At 37.6% G+C, this 17288-nt stretch overlaps 1 protein-coding gene across 2 annotated transcripts in view; it reads left to right on the forward strand.

Moving 5' to 3' along the window:
* The window catches only part of LOC150087429 (coiled-coil domain-containing protein 25), a 136290-nt gene that overhangs the window by 85090 nt on the left and 33912 nt on the right, over positions 1–17288 (forward strand). For both annotated transcript variants that reach the window (XM_090372066.1, XM_090372065.1), the window contains exons 3-4: positions 2961–3052; positions 7537–7612. In XM_090372066.1, the coding sequence (XP_090228192.1) occupies positions 2961–3052; positions 7537–7612 (168 nt within the window). The remainder of the gene's footprint in view (positions 1–2960; positions 3053–7536; positions 7613–17288) is intronic.

The following is a 17288-nucleotide window of genomic DNA, read 5'->3' on the forward strand; positions in this document are numbered from 1 at the left end:
ATATAGTCATCTTACGCATGCATTGTTGCTGAGGCAGATGACTCTCCTGTGTGTGAGGATTGTGGCACCTTTTTAATCATTCGTCTTATTTTAGCTGAATGTCCATGATATAGAAAACAACATCTCATTTATTGGTTTTTACCCATTTGTCTGAGTCTAATACACTGAGTCAGATTTTATCTGGCAACTACAATGTGTCAGCTGTTTTTAGGTTTTTAAAATTAATAAACCTTTTTTTCTTGTACAAAGGGTACTAGGAAAGTTTTGCAATACAGCTTTGTTTATTTAATTTTTTCAAAGTAATTTCCTCTACATTCAATACACCTCTCCATCCTCCGAAACCAATCTTTAAACCAGTTCTGCCAAGTTTCACTAGGGAGTAAAGCACACTTGTTGTCCCAAGCCCGTAGAAGGTCCTCATCACTGGAAAACCGCCTCCCTTTTAGCTTCATTTTCACATGCGGGAACAGTGCAAAGTCGCAGGGAGCAAGGTCTGGACTGTAGGGAGGGTGCTCGAGAAGTTTCAGTCCTGTCGTGGTCAAATATTCGGTGCAGGCTTTGGGGCGGTTAGCTGGAGCATTATCGTGATGGAGGTACCAGGTGTCCATTCTTGACTTTGGCCGCAGGTTCTTCATAGATCCAATGACTTTAGGCAGGCATTGTTCAGTATACCACTTAGCTGTGACTGTCTTCTGTGTGTCCAAAACGACACGTTCCACAATTCCACTCGATTTGAAAAATACAGCTATCATTTTCTTCTTTACAGATCGGGATTTTCTGACAATTACGGGTGTGTCGTCATCATCAAAGACCCAAACTTTGTTTTGAGCCTTGGTCGGCAGATCGTAATAGTACAGCCAAGTCTCGTCACCTGTCACGATGTTGTTCACATACCGAGATTGTCCCTTATCAAACTTTTTTAACATCTCCCGTCACCAAGTCACACGTCGTGTCATCTGCTCTTCAGTCAGTTGATGTGGCACCCAGAGAGAACAAAGTTTCTTCACGTGCAAATGATCTTGCAGAATCGAACGAATTGCTGGTGCATTTAGGCCCAAAGTATCCTCTATCTGTTGGTAGGTCACTCGCCTGTTTTCGTCAAGCATTTTCCTCACAGCAGTAACGTTTTCCTCCGTAACTGACGTTCGTGGCCTTCCCGGCCTCTCAGAATCCTCCAGAGTGAAATTTCCCCTTTGGAATTATCTATACCACCTGAATATCGTTGTACGATGTGGACAATCATCATCTAGTGCAAGAGTCATTTCTTCTAAGCACTGGTCTATGGTTAAACCACGCACGAAATTATACCGCAAAACTGTCCTTATCTCATTTCTTGACCACGATGCCATCGCAAGCACTCTCACTACTAATGAATAACTGAGCCCATCGACTTGGCGCGGCGGCTACTATGCACGTATGAACGTGTCTCAACATGCAGCAACAAGCAGCTTCCTGTGATTCATTGTTGCGTCATATTGCAAAACTTTCCTAGTACCCTTTGTATTTAAATATATCTTTATATCAGTTTACCTCGTACATATTTATATTTTTATACATATTGACATAGTGACCTAAGCAACTACGTCACTACAATTTTTAGTTATCTTGTATGGGACGTGGTTTTGGTGCATTTTAGCCCTAGTTGCTGATGCGCCATTAAAACCAAACAACCAACCAAACCTGTCCTGCTTATATCCATGTAGCACCACGTCTCTGATATCCCAATAATATCTGCTTTTGAAGTCTTGACCAGCACTTCAAATTCATCAAATTTATTTACTGGACTCCTAGCATTGGTGTACATGTTCTTATTCTTAGTTAACCTAACACAACCCATGTATTTACTTGTTCCATGATGACTTCTTGCAGCCCTTGAAATCCCAGTACCAAGATTTGTAGGCTGCTGATCATTCCAATAGAAGCAGTGCAAGAATCACTTTCACCTCTGCCTGTGGCTACCATTAATCTATTATTCTGTGAATCCCTCCAAGTTGGTAGTTTTCCAACCTACTTAACACTGCCTTTAATAGAAAGGGTGCAAATATTCTTGCACCCTTTCTATTTAAGTGTATCCCATCCCTGTAGAAACAATCTTCCTGTTAACAAGCACAGACCATGCTGGAAAAATTCTACCCAATGAGCCTTGCACAATCTCTCCAGGGCCAAATTGATTGACAAGGTTCTCATCATACATTCGCTCGTATCATGTCTGGGCAGAATTGCAGACACTTTCAAATATAACCCTAACTTTTTTTTTCATCATTGACCTGTTAAGTAAGTCTGCAGAACTCCTCTTAATGTTTTTAGTGCCAACGTGTACAACAATATCACTGTTTGTGCCCTTAAAAGATTATATCTGCTCCACGTCATTAACTTTTGCCCCTGGCAGTCATACCATGGTCCTATTCCACCTGTCCTTTTTGCACAATATATTTCCTGTCTCCCTGACAATAGAGTCACCGACAATAACAAGCTCCTGTGGGACTAGTGCACTAGTGCATTCTGCCCCGAAGGTTGCCGCTGTGTTTCCTGATGATCAAGTGCAAGCTCTGGTATTAATTTTGTCAGCTGAGATCGTGATGGGTCCCTCAATTTAAGTTCTTCGAGGGCATATATCCTGTCATTCAAGCTCTCATAAAGGCCCATGATAACGCTGAGTTGGCACTTAACTTCTTCACACTGCTTACCTCGAGCACACACAATGACAACCCCCCCTTGGCAACATCATGTCCCGTCTCAGAAAGGTCTTCAAACATTTCACAAGTTACACATTTCTTTAGGATGTGACGCATTGGATAATCGTCCCCTTCAGTTCTCCACCGAGCCACTTTGTGCACATTGCTCTGCTGCTCTATTCTGGGGCATGATTTCTCATTGTCATGGACAAAGTGTGTGATGACATCTGTAAATAACAGCTTTTCACATTAAGAACTTTAAATGTTTACTTTAAATGTTTTTAGATGAAGATCTGATTAAATGGGGCTGGCCTGAAGATGTCTGGTTCCATGTTGATAAAGTGTCCTCTGCCCATGTTTACCTCCGTTTACCAAGAGTAAGTACTTTAAAATTATATGCTGTTCTTAGTTTAACTATACTTAATTTATGTAATTATTAATGTTCTTTAATAATTTGTGTGTTTCTTTTGTGTAGAGAATATCAAAATTTTTATCTGATTAACCTAGACTAAGGAAAAATAAAATAACACTTTCCAAACTGTATTTTCTGTATGAACCTCCTTACTGAAAAAAGCTTAAATTGCCATGTCCTTCCCCCTCCAAAAAATAAAATAATAATAAAGAAAGAATGGGGGGAGGGGAATGATATACAGCTATCCTTCGTTACACAATGAATACAATTCATCGGCAATGTATTTTGGCAATCCTTGAAATCATCATATAATGAAAATTATATGATGATTTCAATTGAAAATAACCTAAACAAGGTTTGGGTATATTTTAGATCCGATTAATTTATTATTGGTATTATTATTGCTCCTATATTATTTCTCCCTGATTTTGGGGGGGGGGGGTCCACCTTATGATAGGGTGGAACTCTCTGACTATCCTATGTAATTTCCTACAGGTGTTCAGGATTGTGACTTTCTTGAGTTCCTTGTATATGTGTTCTCTGCGAGACCAATTACTGTTAGGCTGTTATATAGGGTCTTTGGCACCATACGAATGGTTTACACAATGATCAGGATGGCTGTTGCTTGTTGCATATGCCACATCTCTTTGAACTCCTATCTTAGGTTCGTGTACTTCTTGATCATTTCCTCATAGGTTTTCTGGAGATTGCCAGTGTTGGGCACCACTATATCAATTAAAGAGGTAGCCTTTTCATTCTTGTTGACAAGGGTTATGTCTAGTCTGTTGTGCGAGATTGTCTTGTCCATTATTATGGCGTGGTCCCAGTACAGCTTGTGAGTTGGGGTGTCTAGCTGCCTGAGGTTTGTACTTGTAATTCGGTACACTTTCTTTGATCAGCTGTTATTTCCTCACTGGCTTCATATATTATCCTGGCTACCTGATCATGTCTATGAGTGTATTCAGTCTGAATGATCATCTTGCATCCTGCAGTGATGTGTTGGATTGTTTCTGAGGCCAGGTGACATTGTCTACCTATGTCATCTGACATTCCGGCACCTTGACAATGTATTTTCTGTAGTTTCTGGTATTTATTACCTAGTCCCTAAGGGAGCATGAATCCTTCAGTCTCAAGGAAGAGCATCCAGATCGTGACCCATGCATCAGAAGCTATTTTTTCTATGTGATCTTGATGGAGGCCTGCCATGGAAAGTCTCTCCACACCTGGCTTCGTGTGGTATTGGCAGCTCTTGGTCATCGCTATCCTTGTCTTTCTCATGATATCCTCCAATTCGGTGTTAGTCCAATCTATGATGCCGAAGAAGTATGTTAGCACTGGGACTACATAGGTGTTTATGACTAACTGTGTTCCCCCTGTTCAGCTTTGCCAAAGCAAAGCAGGCTTCTGAGTCTCTGATGGTATTTTTCGATCGGGCTGGCCTTGATTTCCTTGTGCTCTAACTGCTGAGTCTGTATCATCCCCAGGTATTTGTAGGTCTCTTCGTCTGTCATGGCTTCAATCTCTTTACCAGTCTGTAGCTGGTAGTTTCAGTCAACTAATTTCCCCTGATTTGTGGGTCTTGCATTTGTCTAGACCAAGTTCCATCCTGATATGATTGCTGAATTCTTCAATGATCCAGAGTAGTTGCTGCATAGAGCTTGATGTTATCCATGTACATCAGGTGGGAGAGAGAGTGTATAGGTTTTTTCTTCTTCCTTTGAGGTTATATCCATACTTGCTTTCGGTCAACATGGTGGATAGTGGGTTGAATGCTAGAGAGAACCACAGTGGGCCCTGGGCATCTCCCTGAAAGGTTCTTCTCCTGATGGTGATTGGTCTGATTGTGATGTTCTTGATCTTTATGGTGGTACTCCATTTCGTCATGGTCGCTTCTAGGATGTTTGTCACTGTCAGATTGACTTGGTAGACCCTCAGAGTCTCTATTAGCCAGCTATGAGGTACTGTGTTGAAGACCTTGCTGTAATCGATGTAGGCTGCATACAGGTTGTGACGCTTCTTGCAGGCTTGCTCTATAACTTTGGCATCTATGGTTAATTGCTCCTTGCACCCTTTATTCATCCACTTGCATCCTTTCTGCTGTTTGGCAATTATGTTCTGGTTCTCTGAGTGGTCTGATATCACCTTGATTATGCAGCTGGTCAGGATCTTGTACATCGTTGGGAGACAGGCGATTGGCCTGTATTTTGCTTGGTTTCTTATATCTTTAGGCTTCAGATATGTGATTCCTTGAGTGAGAAACTTTGGGATTGCCTCTTGGTGTCTTATCATTTGGGTGAACTGCTCTGCTGGGTGCTTGTGTGCACAATGAGCTTCTTGTACTAGTAGTTGTGGGCGATATCTATTCCTGGTGTTCGCAGTTCTGGGAGTTCCTGATCCAGAACCAGAACCAGAACATAATTTTACTTCTTCTCTCATCTCTTGTATGTCCTTGGTTTTCTTCCATTCTAGTTCTATCCAGTTACTTCAATGCCCCATATTTTACCCCAGAACTCCTCGATCATCTGCTCACGTGGTCTGTTTCCGTATTCCCTGAGACTCCTGTAGAAGGCGCTTAGGTTTTCATTTTATTTTGTGAGTTAGATTTAAATTTAATTTTGCAGGGTTGTGATTACAGTTTCTTGATTTTGACTAGACTGATATGTGAATAAATTAGTTTTATACCCATTTCTCATTAGTTAAAATATCAAAAAGGTAGGAGTAACTTAAATTGTGCTTAGTCGAGATAAAAGTTTCTTGATTTTTGGCCAGTGTGATATGAGAATGAAATAATGTAAGCTTCAATTAACTGATCAAAAAATTATTGATTTGATTATTGTTATACAGTAATTCAGTTTTTCCCCTTTAAGTGTTCCATTATGTTTTTTTGTGAATACAGTTAACTCTTGTTATAATCGCTTTTGGTTTCAGGGATTTTTTTTTTTTTTTTTTATGAAAACCCCAAACACGAAAGGTATCAAAACCTATAGTACTTAGTACCGTGCATGGGTTGAAGGTGAAGTATGAGGGGAGGGGATGCCGGAAACTTTGCTCTAGAGACTAAACATGGGGTTTACCACTTCAAGCCTCCAATAAGCAAAGTGGTGGTATTTCACCGGTTGATGAAAGTCATCTACCACCTATGATTTTTTTTTTTTTTTTTTTGTGGCCACTGCAGCAGCTTCTAGTCGGGCACACTGCTTTATTTCTTCCGCATTGGCTCAGTCTCATAGCATACATTTCTACTGTTGAAATCTTGTTCATTTATGTTACTGTTTGTGAAAAAACTGTAATATACATGAAAAATATGACTGGAAAACAAATTTTTGCCCTTCAGAAAAAAAAGCCTGTCGGGCCATATATAGAATGAGACACTCATTTTTGCCTGAGTCATCTGACATAGACAGATAGCTATCAACTCCAGTTAGCCACCTGAAACAGAGGATGTGTCCCATTCATTTGTAAGATTTATTATCTTAAATTTTTTTACACCATAACTTTTTGTAATGTTAACTTTTTTTGAGTTTGTTAAATAAATATGTAATTTGTTTCTGCTCTTTTTCTCTAACATAAATCTTTGAAAAGAAGGTATAATAATACTGCATCAAATCTTGGAACGTTTGCATGATCCCTGTAATTAAAAGCTATATATATATATTTCCTGTTTATGTGGCAATTTCTAGGAATGTAATATTCTCATCATGAAATATTTTCATATTCTATACAAGTAAACAGCTTGTACCATAGAAAATAGTTGATCATTGGCATTTATTAACAACTGTTTTTTAATAAAAGTGGAATAAGCCTAGCAGCTCTTACTAGCATGTTAATACTTGCTGGTTGAGGTGTCAGTTATGATCAGAATAATACTGGTATTTTGTTTCACTGATAAACAGCTTTCTGTGTTGGTGGTCTTGAAGGCTCAGCTCTTACTAGCATGTTAATACTTGCTGGTTGAGGTGTCAGTTATGATCAGAATAATACTGATATTTTGTTTCACTGATAAACAGCTTTCTGTGTTGGTGGTCTTGAAGGCTCAGCTCTTACTAGCATGTTAATACTTGCTGGTTGAGGCGTCAGTTATGATCAGAATAATACTCGTATTTTGTTTCACTGATAAACAGCTTTCTGTGTTGGTGGTCTTGAAGGCTCAGTTGATATTATCACCAAGTATAACAGGAATTGTAGAAGTGGTATCACATTAACAATCAAAAGTCATCAATAATCTATTATAAGGAACTAAAACCACGATAAAAATATTTTATCTTTCCCCCCCCTCTCAAACTTAGAAATAGTAAAAATTATTTGGATAGTAACAGCATTCTCTGTAAGTTTTACATATTTTTAATATAATTATATATTTTTGAATATTTGTATAAATTTTTGAATGTGTGAGTAATTTAAGACTTTCAAATTTTTTTTTTTTTTTTTTTTTTTTACATTTTCTGTTAGGGTCAAACACTGGATGATATTCCTACTAGTGTACTTCAGGACTGTGCTCAGTTGGTGAAAGCTAATAGCATTCAAGGTATGCAGTCAAGAATTTTACATTAATGTAAAAGATATTTTTATATTCTGTATGGCCACAGAACCAGAGAGGTTCATCATAACTGTTTTATTGTAGCATATAGACAAACTCAGTGGTGTAGCTAGGGGGAAGGAGGGGCCCCTGCTCCCCACTCCACCCCCTATTGCTGTCCCCCCAAAAGTCCCACCCCTGGCAGCACTTTTTTGGGGGTGGCACTTTTCATGTGAGACAGTTTTATTTTTCGACGATTCTTTTATTTATGTAAGTGTTGCTAGTTGTGAGAGGAATTTTTCTAAATTAAAATTGATTAAGAATTACCTACGATCTACAATGAGTACCTTGCATTTAAGAAATCTTGCCATACTGTCTATAGAACAGCAACTGAGTTGACTTCGACAATGTCATCGACGATTTTGCTAACAGAAAAGCTATAAAAATAACATTTTAGAATGTTGGAATTAAAGTTTTACTTAAAAAATAAATATAGTGTTTTAATTTATTTCCCTATACGTTTGTTTTGACTTTTTGTAGTATTTTTTGTATGCATTGAGAGGGGACGGTAAACTCAGGGATCGCCCCGGCCGCAAAAGCTCCAGCTACAGTACTGGACAAACTCAAGTATTAATTTTTTTTTTTATTATTATTTTAAGTAGCACTTATGTGCTACTTAAAATAATGAAACATTTATCATTCTGTTGATAAAATTGTAATAGTTCTACTCTTGGGTTTCAGTTTGTTTTTATCACTTCTAGTCTGTCACCTATAGGATTCATAAAGTGCATAATTAGGATAACCTGAGATGGGTGGAGGCTGAGGCAACTGATGAATAAGATTCATCAGTTGCCTCAGCCTTTCCATGGATATTCATCTCAGTATATCCATGGAATGGATATACTGAGATTAGAACTGAGACTATATATATTTGTGAATTGACAAGGAAATGTTTGCAAAGTGTAGATTTTTCACAGATAATTCTATTACTTTGACTATCCATAATGAATGTTCCAGTTAATGTAAAAGTGTGAGAGAGTGGGGACATGTTGTGGTAGAATGCTCCCCAAAAGTAGATTTTTTAAAAGACCTTTAGCATTAGTAGAGGCATACAATGCAAGAAAGCAAGCTTATGCAGCATCAGCCAAAAAAAAAAATGCTCCCATTTTATCCCTCCATACATTCCAAATGCCTGTCCAGCTCAGCCTTAAATTTATTTAGGCTATTAGCTTCCACAACAAAAGATGGAAGCCTGTTCCACCAATCAACTACCTTGCTGGCTAAAGGCAAATTTCCACACATCTATTCTACAACTGTCTTTCTTCATTTGAAACTGTGCCCCCTCAGGTTCTTAGTCTGAGCAAAAGGAAGAATCCCATCAGCATTCAGCTTGCTCAACCCAAGGCCTTATACACCTCAATCAGATCACCTCACAGGTGCCTGCTCTCCAGGCACTGCAATGAAGTATTCAAGTAGTATATTCAAGAACCATATGAAATATTCAAGTATTCAAGTATTGGAACAAGAAGACAATTATTACAATAGAACCAAACAGTGTGACAAAATATTGTGACCACATTTTGGGTTTCTGTGAAATCTGTCTTTGGACTTGGATTTTTGGTTCGGTAATATATACAAAGAGATACAAGGTTAATTATACAAAGAAATGTTAGGTGTTTGAAACGTGAATCCAGTATGGTTTGTTTTGGTTGGATCAAATTTTAAATCAAAATAAAATTTTATTCTAAATGAATTCTCAAAGTAAAATGCTTTTCTTAAATAAACTAATTAAATACTTCACATGGTAAAGTATCTGTACTAAATCTACTTAGTAGAAATTCAATATTAAAACATCAAAAATGTTTTAATATTGAATTGTTGGGATATCAGAGACGTGGTGCCACATGGATATAAGCAGTGCAAAATTGGAATTTGGGGAGTGCAATATGTACAAAAAGGATAGACAGTTATGCTGCTGTTAGTTAAGAAACACAAAATCTAAGGAAGTGCATCCAATTGATATTGGTAGACAATGCAATGTTGAGTCAGTGTGTATGACATAAGCACTGGGAAAGGTAAAATGAGAGTAGGTGTGTGTCAGTGGCGCATTTCCGCACATGTGCACAAGGCATGCGCCTGGGGCCTCAAATTTCAGGTCTCAAAAAAAAAAAAAAAAAAATGTTTCATTTTAAATTTTTACACATCTTTATTACCATTACTGAATAAAACTATAATTTAAGATGAGAAGTTAGTAAACTCTTATGCGAATATCCCTACATATTATATGAAATATCTATGCAAACTAATTGAATCTGAAGTAGAATACATATTATCATTAATGCTTAAATTAAACAGTTTCAGCGCCTCCGTAGCCAGGTGGGAAGGAGAGCAGCAGCAGTGTGTAGCACACGCTTCTTGATTAGACTGGGGTTCGAGCCCGTCACCACCAAATACGGAGGATGCGGAAAGGTCAGGGAGTGACCACCGCATATCCTGGAGCAATATGGCCTTAGTTGCTAATGCTCCTAAAAACCAAATAACAATAACAACAATAAACAGTTTCAGTTTTTCCTAGTGGAGGTAATTCCACGAGTGAAGAACCCTGTGACGATATTGCTCAAGAAATGATATTAGATTTGTTCGCAGAGGCAGTTCAAAACTATTCGCAACTAATTGGGAACCAATAAGTAAGCGCAGTACTCTTTTAAGGTCTCTAAAATCACTACTGCGTTGGCTCACATGTAACGGAGCATTGTCTTTTTTAATAGCTTTCGGAACTAACATATCACTCACGAATCTGTTACAAATTACTAGTTTGGTGTGGTTGGTGTTTTAGTATAGGAGTATTTTTGTTTTGTTATCAATTAAGTACAGTAAACCCCCGCTATTCGCGGGGGTTGCGTTCCTGAGAAATGTCGCGAATACTGAGTTATGGCTCCCATAGTAATAGAGGGATTCCGTTCCAAAGTATGAAATATATAAGAAAAACTAGTCTAAAATTTTGTCTATGTATGTATTATATGTACCTTCATAATATGACTATGTACATAGACAGTACATAGTGAAATGCAAGCATATGGCATCGAAATGAAAATAAGAAACAATTTAATATTAAATGTAATATTTATTAGAAATTTCAAACAAATCTTTCAAACCCCAGCGCCTTTGCTAGCAAAAAAAACATCCCGCTAGTGCTATCACCAGTTTCGCTAAAGTGTTGATAAAGGAGTTTTGCCTTTTCGCGAATGATGAGTGAACTTAACAGAATTTTATTTTGAGTTCGGTCTTCTGTCCACAGATTTAAAGCTTTTTTTCATTTTTGCTAATTTAACATCACGAGTTACAGAGCAAATTTTTGAAACAATTAGCGCGTTTTCATGGACACTATGCGGATTTTTTCTTCCGATTTCTTGATTGATTGTACCGTTGACTCGTTGATTTTATAATGTTTTGCCACTGAGGAGACACTTTCACCATTAGAAATTTTGTCTAATAACTCAATTTTATTCGCTAATGTCATCACCTTCTTTGATATTTTCACATTTCTCTTTTTATTCGTAGCCATATTTTTGTAGGGGTTAGAAAGAACTTGTCCACAATAAAGTCACTTTCTTCCGTTAACACACTCGAAAAAGTCTGTTTTACACTGCAAAACGGTAGATTTATCATTTTTGTAAGCATATCAATTTATAAATTGATAAATTTATTCAATTTATAAACATATAAATTAAAAGCAAACGACGAAACCTTCTATGACAAATGCATAACACATACTGAACAAGGATTAGCGAGAAACATCCACGCTCGCGATTTTGTCACCCCTCTCCCCCACCCACTGAGCGCTGTTTTGACCAGGAAAGATAATTTTAGCCAAGCCCATGTTTTTTATGGTGGAAAATATTCACGGCGCTTTAAAATTCGCATTTTTTTAGGTTTCATTTTATATTAAATCGGCGATCGCGAAACCGCGAATACAGATACCGCAAATAGCGGGGGTTTACTGTATCTGTAATATCTTATATATTGTTTATGTATTTATCAAAACTGAATTGTTTGATGAGGCATGACATTTATAGCAAGTGATAATTGGGAATTAATTTTTTAATTCTCAATTAATAAAATATGTATGAAAGAATTGCGCAACCAAAATGATTAAAACCGCAACACCAAATCTAGAGCGCGTGCTATAGTAAAAATGTGCGCATAGAATGCACACTGTATTGGTACCGAAAATATTTAGAAGGGAGGGCTCAAGATTGAATTGCGCCTGTGGCCTCAAAATTGAATTGCGCCTGGGGCTTTTCAATTGCTAAATCTGCCTCTGGTGTGTGTTATAGGCCTAATGAATTTGATGAATATAATGAGCAATTGGTGAAAAATAGACTGGGCCAGTAAATCAGGTTGTCTTATAATGGGGGATTTTAACTTTCCAGATAATGACTGGAACTTGTGGGTTGGTCACTCGCACACTATCAAAACTTTTGTGGATTTGTTGGATGACCGTTTTCTACAGCAACATGTTCTAGAGGTAACCAGAGGGAATAATACTTGATCTGATTATCAGCAGTGGTCCTTCATTCTTGACATGTTTTCTTCAGAAACATGTTTGAGAGGCAACCAGAGGGAGTAATACTCTTAATCTGATTATCAGCAGCGATTCTTCATGCGTGAAGAATCTGCAGATAAACGAACCTCTAGTGTACTGATGTGGGATTTACTTAAAGATGTAACTACCATCGGGGAGTAAGGGGAAGTGATTTTGCTTTCGTAAAGGTGACTGCAGTGATCTCAGAGAGTTTTTAAATTCTATATGGTGGGATCGACTGATGATGTTACCAACGGTGAATTCTAAATGGGAAGCTGCCAGGGACTTAATCTTGGAGGGTACTAGGCTTTTCATTTCAACTAAGAAATACTGTTCAAGGTTTAGGCCTAAATGGAGGTCAGATGAATTAATGAGGCTAGTGACAGAGAAGAGAATTGCATGGGATGCATATAAATTATCAGGCAACTGAAGCCTATGGCAGATATAAGCTAGTGTGTAATCAAGTCACAAAGAAGGTTAGGCAGGCGAAGATAGATTGAAAGAAATCTTTGGCAAAGGATGCAAAGAAAAACAGCAAAGAGGTGTTTTTTTTTGTTTTTTTTTTATGAAAACCCCAAACACAAAAGGTATCGAAAAACCTATAGTACTTAGTTCCGTGCATGGGTTGAAGGAGAAGTATGGGGGGAGATGGATGCCGGAAACTTTGCTGTAGAGACTAAACATGGGTTTCACCACTTCAAGCCTCCAATAAGCAAAGTGGTGGTATTTCACCGTTGATGAAAGTCATCTAACATCTTTACTTATTTATGTAAATTCTAAAAGGAAAGGGATGAATCAGATTGGTCCACTTAACATAGATGGTTTGACTATTGATGATCATGCTCATGTAGCTGATAAACTCAATGAATATTTTACATTTACATTCACACATGAGGAGTTATTCAAAGAAAGGAATGCGAGAAGTTTATCGAACTCTAACAGGGAGCTTACTGATTTTGTAATACCTCGGAGCAAAATGTAGGAGAAATTGTTGAAGTTAAACATAAGGCACCTGGGGTGGATGGGATCTATTCTTAACCATAATTATGAAAGCTTCCTTGGACTCAGGAGAGGAGATGTGCACTGGAGATGTGCAAATATGTCCCCAATTCACAAAGGGGATCAAAGGGTGACACAGATAATTACAGACCTCCAGGGAAAATAATGGAGTCATTGATTAAGGAAGCGATGCAGGAACATCTAGTCAAGACTGTAGTTATAGTTCACTATAGTCCACAGTATGGGCTTGTTAAGAGGAAGTCTTATGTGACAAATTTGATTAGATACTATGATATGGTCACAAAGAAACTAGATGCAAAGAATAATTTTTATATCATATGCTTGGATTTTAGGAAACCTTCTGATTCTGTGGCACATGGAAGACTATTGTACAAATTGGAGCAGTATGGCATTAAGGGCAAGTTGCTACAATGGATAAAAGGATGGTTGAGTGGGAGAAGACAGATCAGTTATCAATGGACACTGCTTTCCATGGACTAATGTTATTAGTGGAGTCCCCCAGGGTTCGGTGTTTGCCCCATTTTTGTTTTAGTTTTTTATTAAAGATATTGATGAAGGTATATATCAGGGTTAATTTCTAAGTTTGCAGACAATACAAAGGTTGGCAAGGTTGTTAATGACAGTAATGATAGTACGCTACTGCAACAGGATCTGGATAAGTTGAGCAGATGGGGGTGAGAGGTGGCAACTGAAGTTTAACATTGACAAATGTAAAGTACTGTGTATATAGGTAGCAATAACCCCAGAGTGATTTATCAACTGGGTGGCACTACACTCAGGGTAGTGGAAAATGAAAAGGACCTGGGGGTAGTTGTGCAGTCAGATAGTTTTCTGAACAGTGCAAAAAGGCTGAAAAGTAGCTCATGGTGTCTTGTCAGTGATATACAGGAATTTTGCTAGCAGGGATAAGAGGTGGTTTTCCCCTTGTATAAGGGAATAGTCAGGCCTCACCTTGAATATTGTATACAGGCTTGGAAGCCTTATTTTAGGAAAGATGTTGAGCTGCTGGAACGAGTACAGAGAAGGGCAGTGAAATTGATGAGTGTAACAAAGGGTTGGTGTTACCAAGAAAGGCTTAAGTTCTGCAAATTGCAGCTTCAGGAGACTAGGCACCTACAAGGTGATATAATTGAGGTGTATAAGGCCTTGAATGGATTGAGCAGGGATTCCTCTCAATGTGATTCCTCTTCTTGCTCAGATTACTCTCTTGAGGTGGCATAAAATTAAATTGAGGAAAGACAATTGTAGAATAGATGTGTGGAAATTCTCCTCTAGCCAGTGGGTGGTTGATGGTTGGAACAAACTTCCATCATTGTAGTGGAGGTCGGCAACTTAAATATGTTCAAGGCAGAACTAGACAAACATTTGGAGTGAACGGGTGAGTGAAATAGGAAGGGATTTTCTTTTGGCTGATGTTGTATAAGCTTGATTTCTTGTATCATATGCCTCTACTAATGCTAATGTCCTTCTCACATTTATTTAGACTCTACAAAGATTTTTTTAGGTAAATAGACGTTACATGTTCTAAGTTCAGGATCAAAACTTACATTGTACATGGTTTTTTTTCCAACCACAATTGGGGAATTGAGAAAACTATCGATCCTGTTTTCACACATCTTCAGAAAAACTCTTATGTGATTTTATAATTATATTTTTTTTTTTTAAGGTGGGGCATCAATAGAAATTTTGGAATAGACATAATTCACATCTTCACAATTAGTATTCTCGCACAGTTCAACACTGTGTGTGTTCTACCCAACAGCTGCCTACATGTTCTGCATTGTTCTCTGCTTCAAGCATTGCTGGTAATGAGGACTAGAAGTTGAGGACTATTATACTAGTGGGGGAAAAAATAACTTAGTTGATTTCAATCCTTCTAAAACTCAGTCCTGCCCTATATTCTCACAAAAATGATTCCTTTGCTCTTATGCTTATCTGCAATGGCACTCTGAATTTAAAAAAAAACCCTCCCATTTCACCCATTCATTTGCTCCAAATATTTGTCCAGTTAATTTATTTAAGCTATCAAATTCCACAACGACAGATGGAACTTTGTTCCAGCAATGAACCACCTGCTGGCTAAAGGCAAATTTCACACATCTATTGTACAACTGTCTCTTTCCTCAATTTGAATTTATGCCCCCCATGGGTGCTTAATCTGAGTAAGAGGAAAAATCCCATCAGCATTTATCTTGCTCAAACCATTCAAAGCCTTATACACCTTATTATTAATTAGGCTTGTGAGTTTTGCACCAGTAGGATGATGTGTTTTTGTGCAGTTGGTATTGAATAGTTTCTGTTGAGCGTGTTTTGCAATCTATGTAACTGAATAAGCTGCTGGATGTCTATTCAGCGAATTTGTATCAAATTTTGTCATAAGTTTGGGAAAACAGCTTCAGAGACTTGTGGAATGCTTAAACAAGCATTTGGTGATGAAGCTATTGGGTAGAACATAAACTTTTTAATGATATTCTTTCCAGTGTGGCTAAATTTTGGTTGAGGATTCTGGGTTCTCAGTGCATCAAGTCATCAGTGAGGGTAGAGAGTGTATGATTAATGATATTTGTGATTCTAGGCCCTATTGTACTGGTAAATGCTGACACATTTTAACTGAAAATTTAAACATGAGGTGGACTGCAGCAAAATTTGTATCCTGTTTGTTGAGCAATGAATTGAAACAGAACTGGCTTTCTGTGAGCAGCGACCTGCAAACACAAATTGGAAAGGACAGAAACTTCCTTTCCAAAGTCATAAGCAATGAAAGCTAGGATTATGATTATGACCCAGAAACGCTGCTCACAGAAAGCATTTTTTTTTAGTTTGTAAAAGTCCATATCCAAAAAAGGAAAGGCAAGTTGGATGAAACACCAAGAGTATACTGGTTGTCTTCTTCAATAATGAGGAAATTTTTCTTCGGGAGTTCCTTTTTCCAGGCCAAGCTGTAAATTACCAGTTTTACATACAGGATTGACTTTTGCATCACAATAATGTGCCAGGCCATGGCTTTATTGGTTCAGTGGTTTTTACCCAAGAACAAAATTGTAATGTTCCCCACACCCTTCCTCTTCTTCTTCTGACTTGGCTTCCCTGCGACTTCTTTCTATTCCCCAAAATGAAAATTCAATTAAAGGATGAAGATTTCAAGACGTGGAAATTCAAGCTGAATCGGAGAAGGTGTTGGAGAGCATCACAAAACAAGAGTTCCAGAGATGCTTCAAACAGTGGAAAAAGTGCTGGGATTGGTGTATAAATTCTGAAGGAACTACTTTGAAGGAGACATTGCCAACATGAAACTAACTTATTTTATATTAATTTTATTGCCCCAGTCTGGAGAATTTTGGCTAACATTTCTTATCTTTTATGGCCTAATTGTATGGAATTCAGGACTATTTTCAACTGTAATTCATAGTTCCTTTATTGAATTTCCTTGTTAACCACGCTAATTTGGACTTGTATTAGCAAAGCATTTATCTATTCATTTATTTGTTGGTTGTTATTCATCATAATTATGCTGCTTCACTTGCTTTTATAAGGTTCCCCCACCACCACCATCTGAGTTAGTTTGTAACTGGAGGGATTGCATGTTTTGTTTTTTTTATAACACTTTGAAACTGATTTTTTTCATTCTGTGAAACAGAACAGTCATAAAATGCACACAATTTACAGACAAAATATACTGATGCCTCCAGCCTTAGTTGCCTTGGTGAAAAATCTAAAATTACCAAATAAAGTCCTTTACTGAGTGCTATTCAGTTCAAAGTGTTATTCTTTCTTTACCAGTAGAAATAAAAACATCAACGAATTACAGTAATTATTATCCTGTGTGATTACCTGCAAAGTTTATCAGATATGGCTTTATTGTGCTGTAAAAGCACTAAAAAATCATGCTACAGTCTGAAAGCAGGGCCAACTCTAAACAGCTAGATTATTTCAGTATGATATGATCTTTGAGTGGTGTACTGCACAGGTTCAGTCTAGTCTTTAACTTTAGAAAAATAAGTTCTTCCTGTTAGAATGAATTTATATTTTATTTCCAAAGATATGTATACAAAAAACAAATGTTTCTTCGTATAATTCTCG

The sequence above is a fragment of the Mastigoproctus giganteus genome, chromosome 4 (genome assembly GCF_048544385.1).
Source record: "Mastigoproctus giganteus isolate SK-2022 chromosome 4, ASM4854438v1, whole genome shotgun sequence".
In the NCBI taxonomy this organism is placed as follows: Eukaryota; Metazoa; Arthropoda; class Arachnida; order Uropygi; family Thelyphonidae; genus Mastigoproctus; species Mastigoproctus giganteus.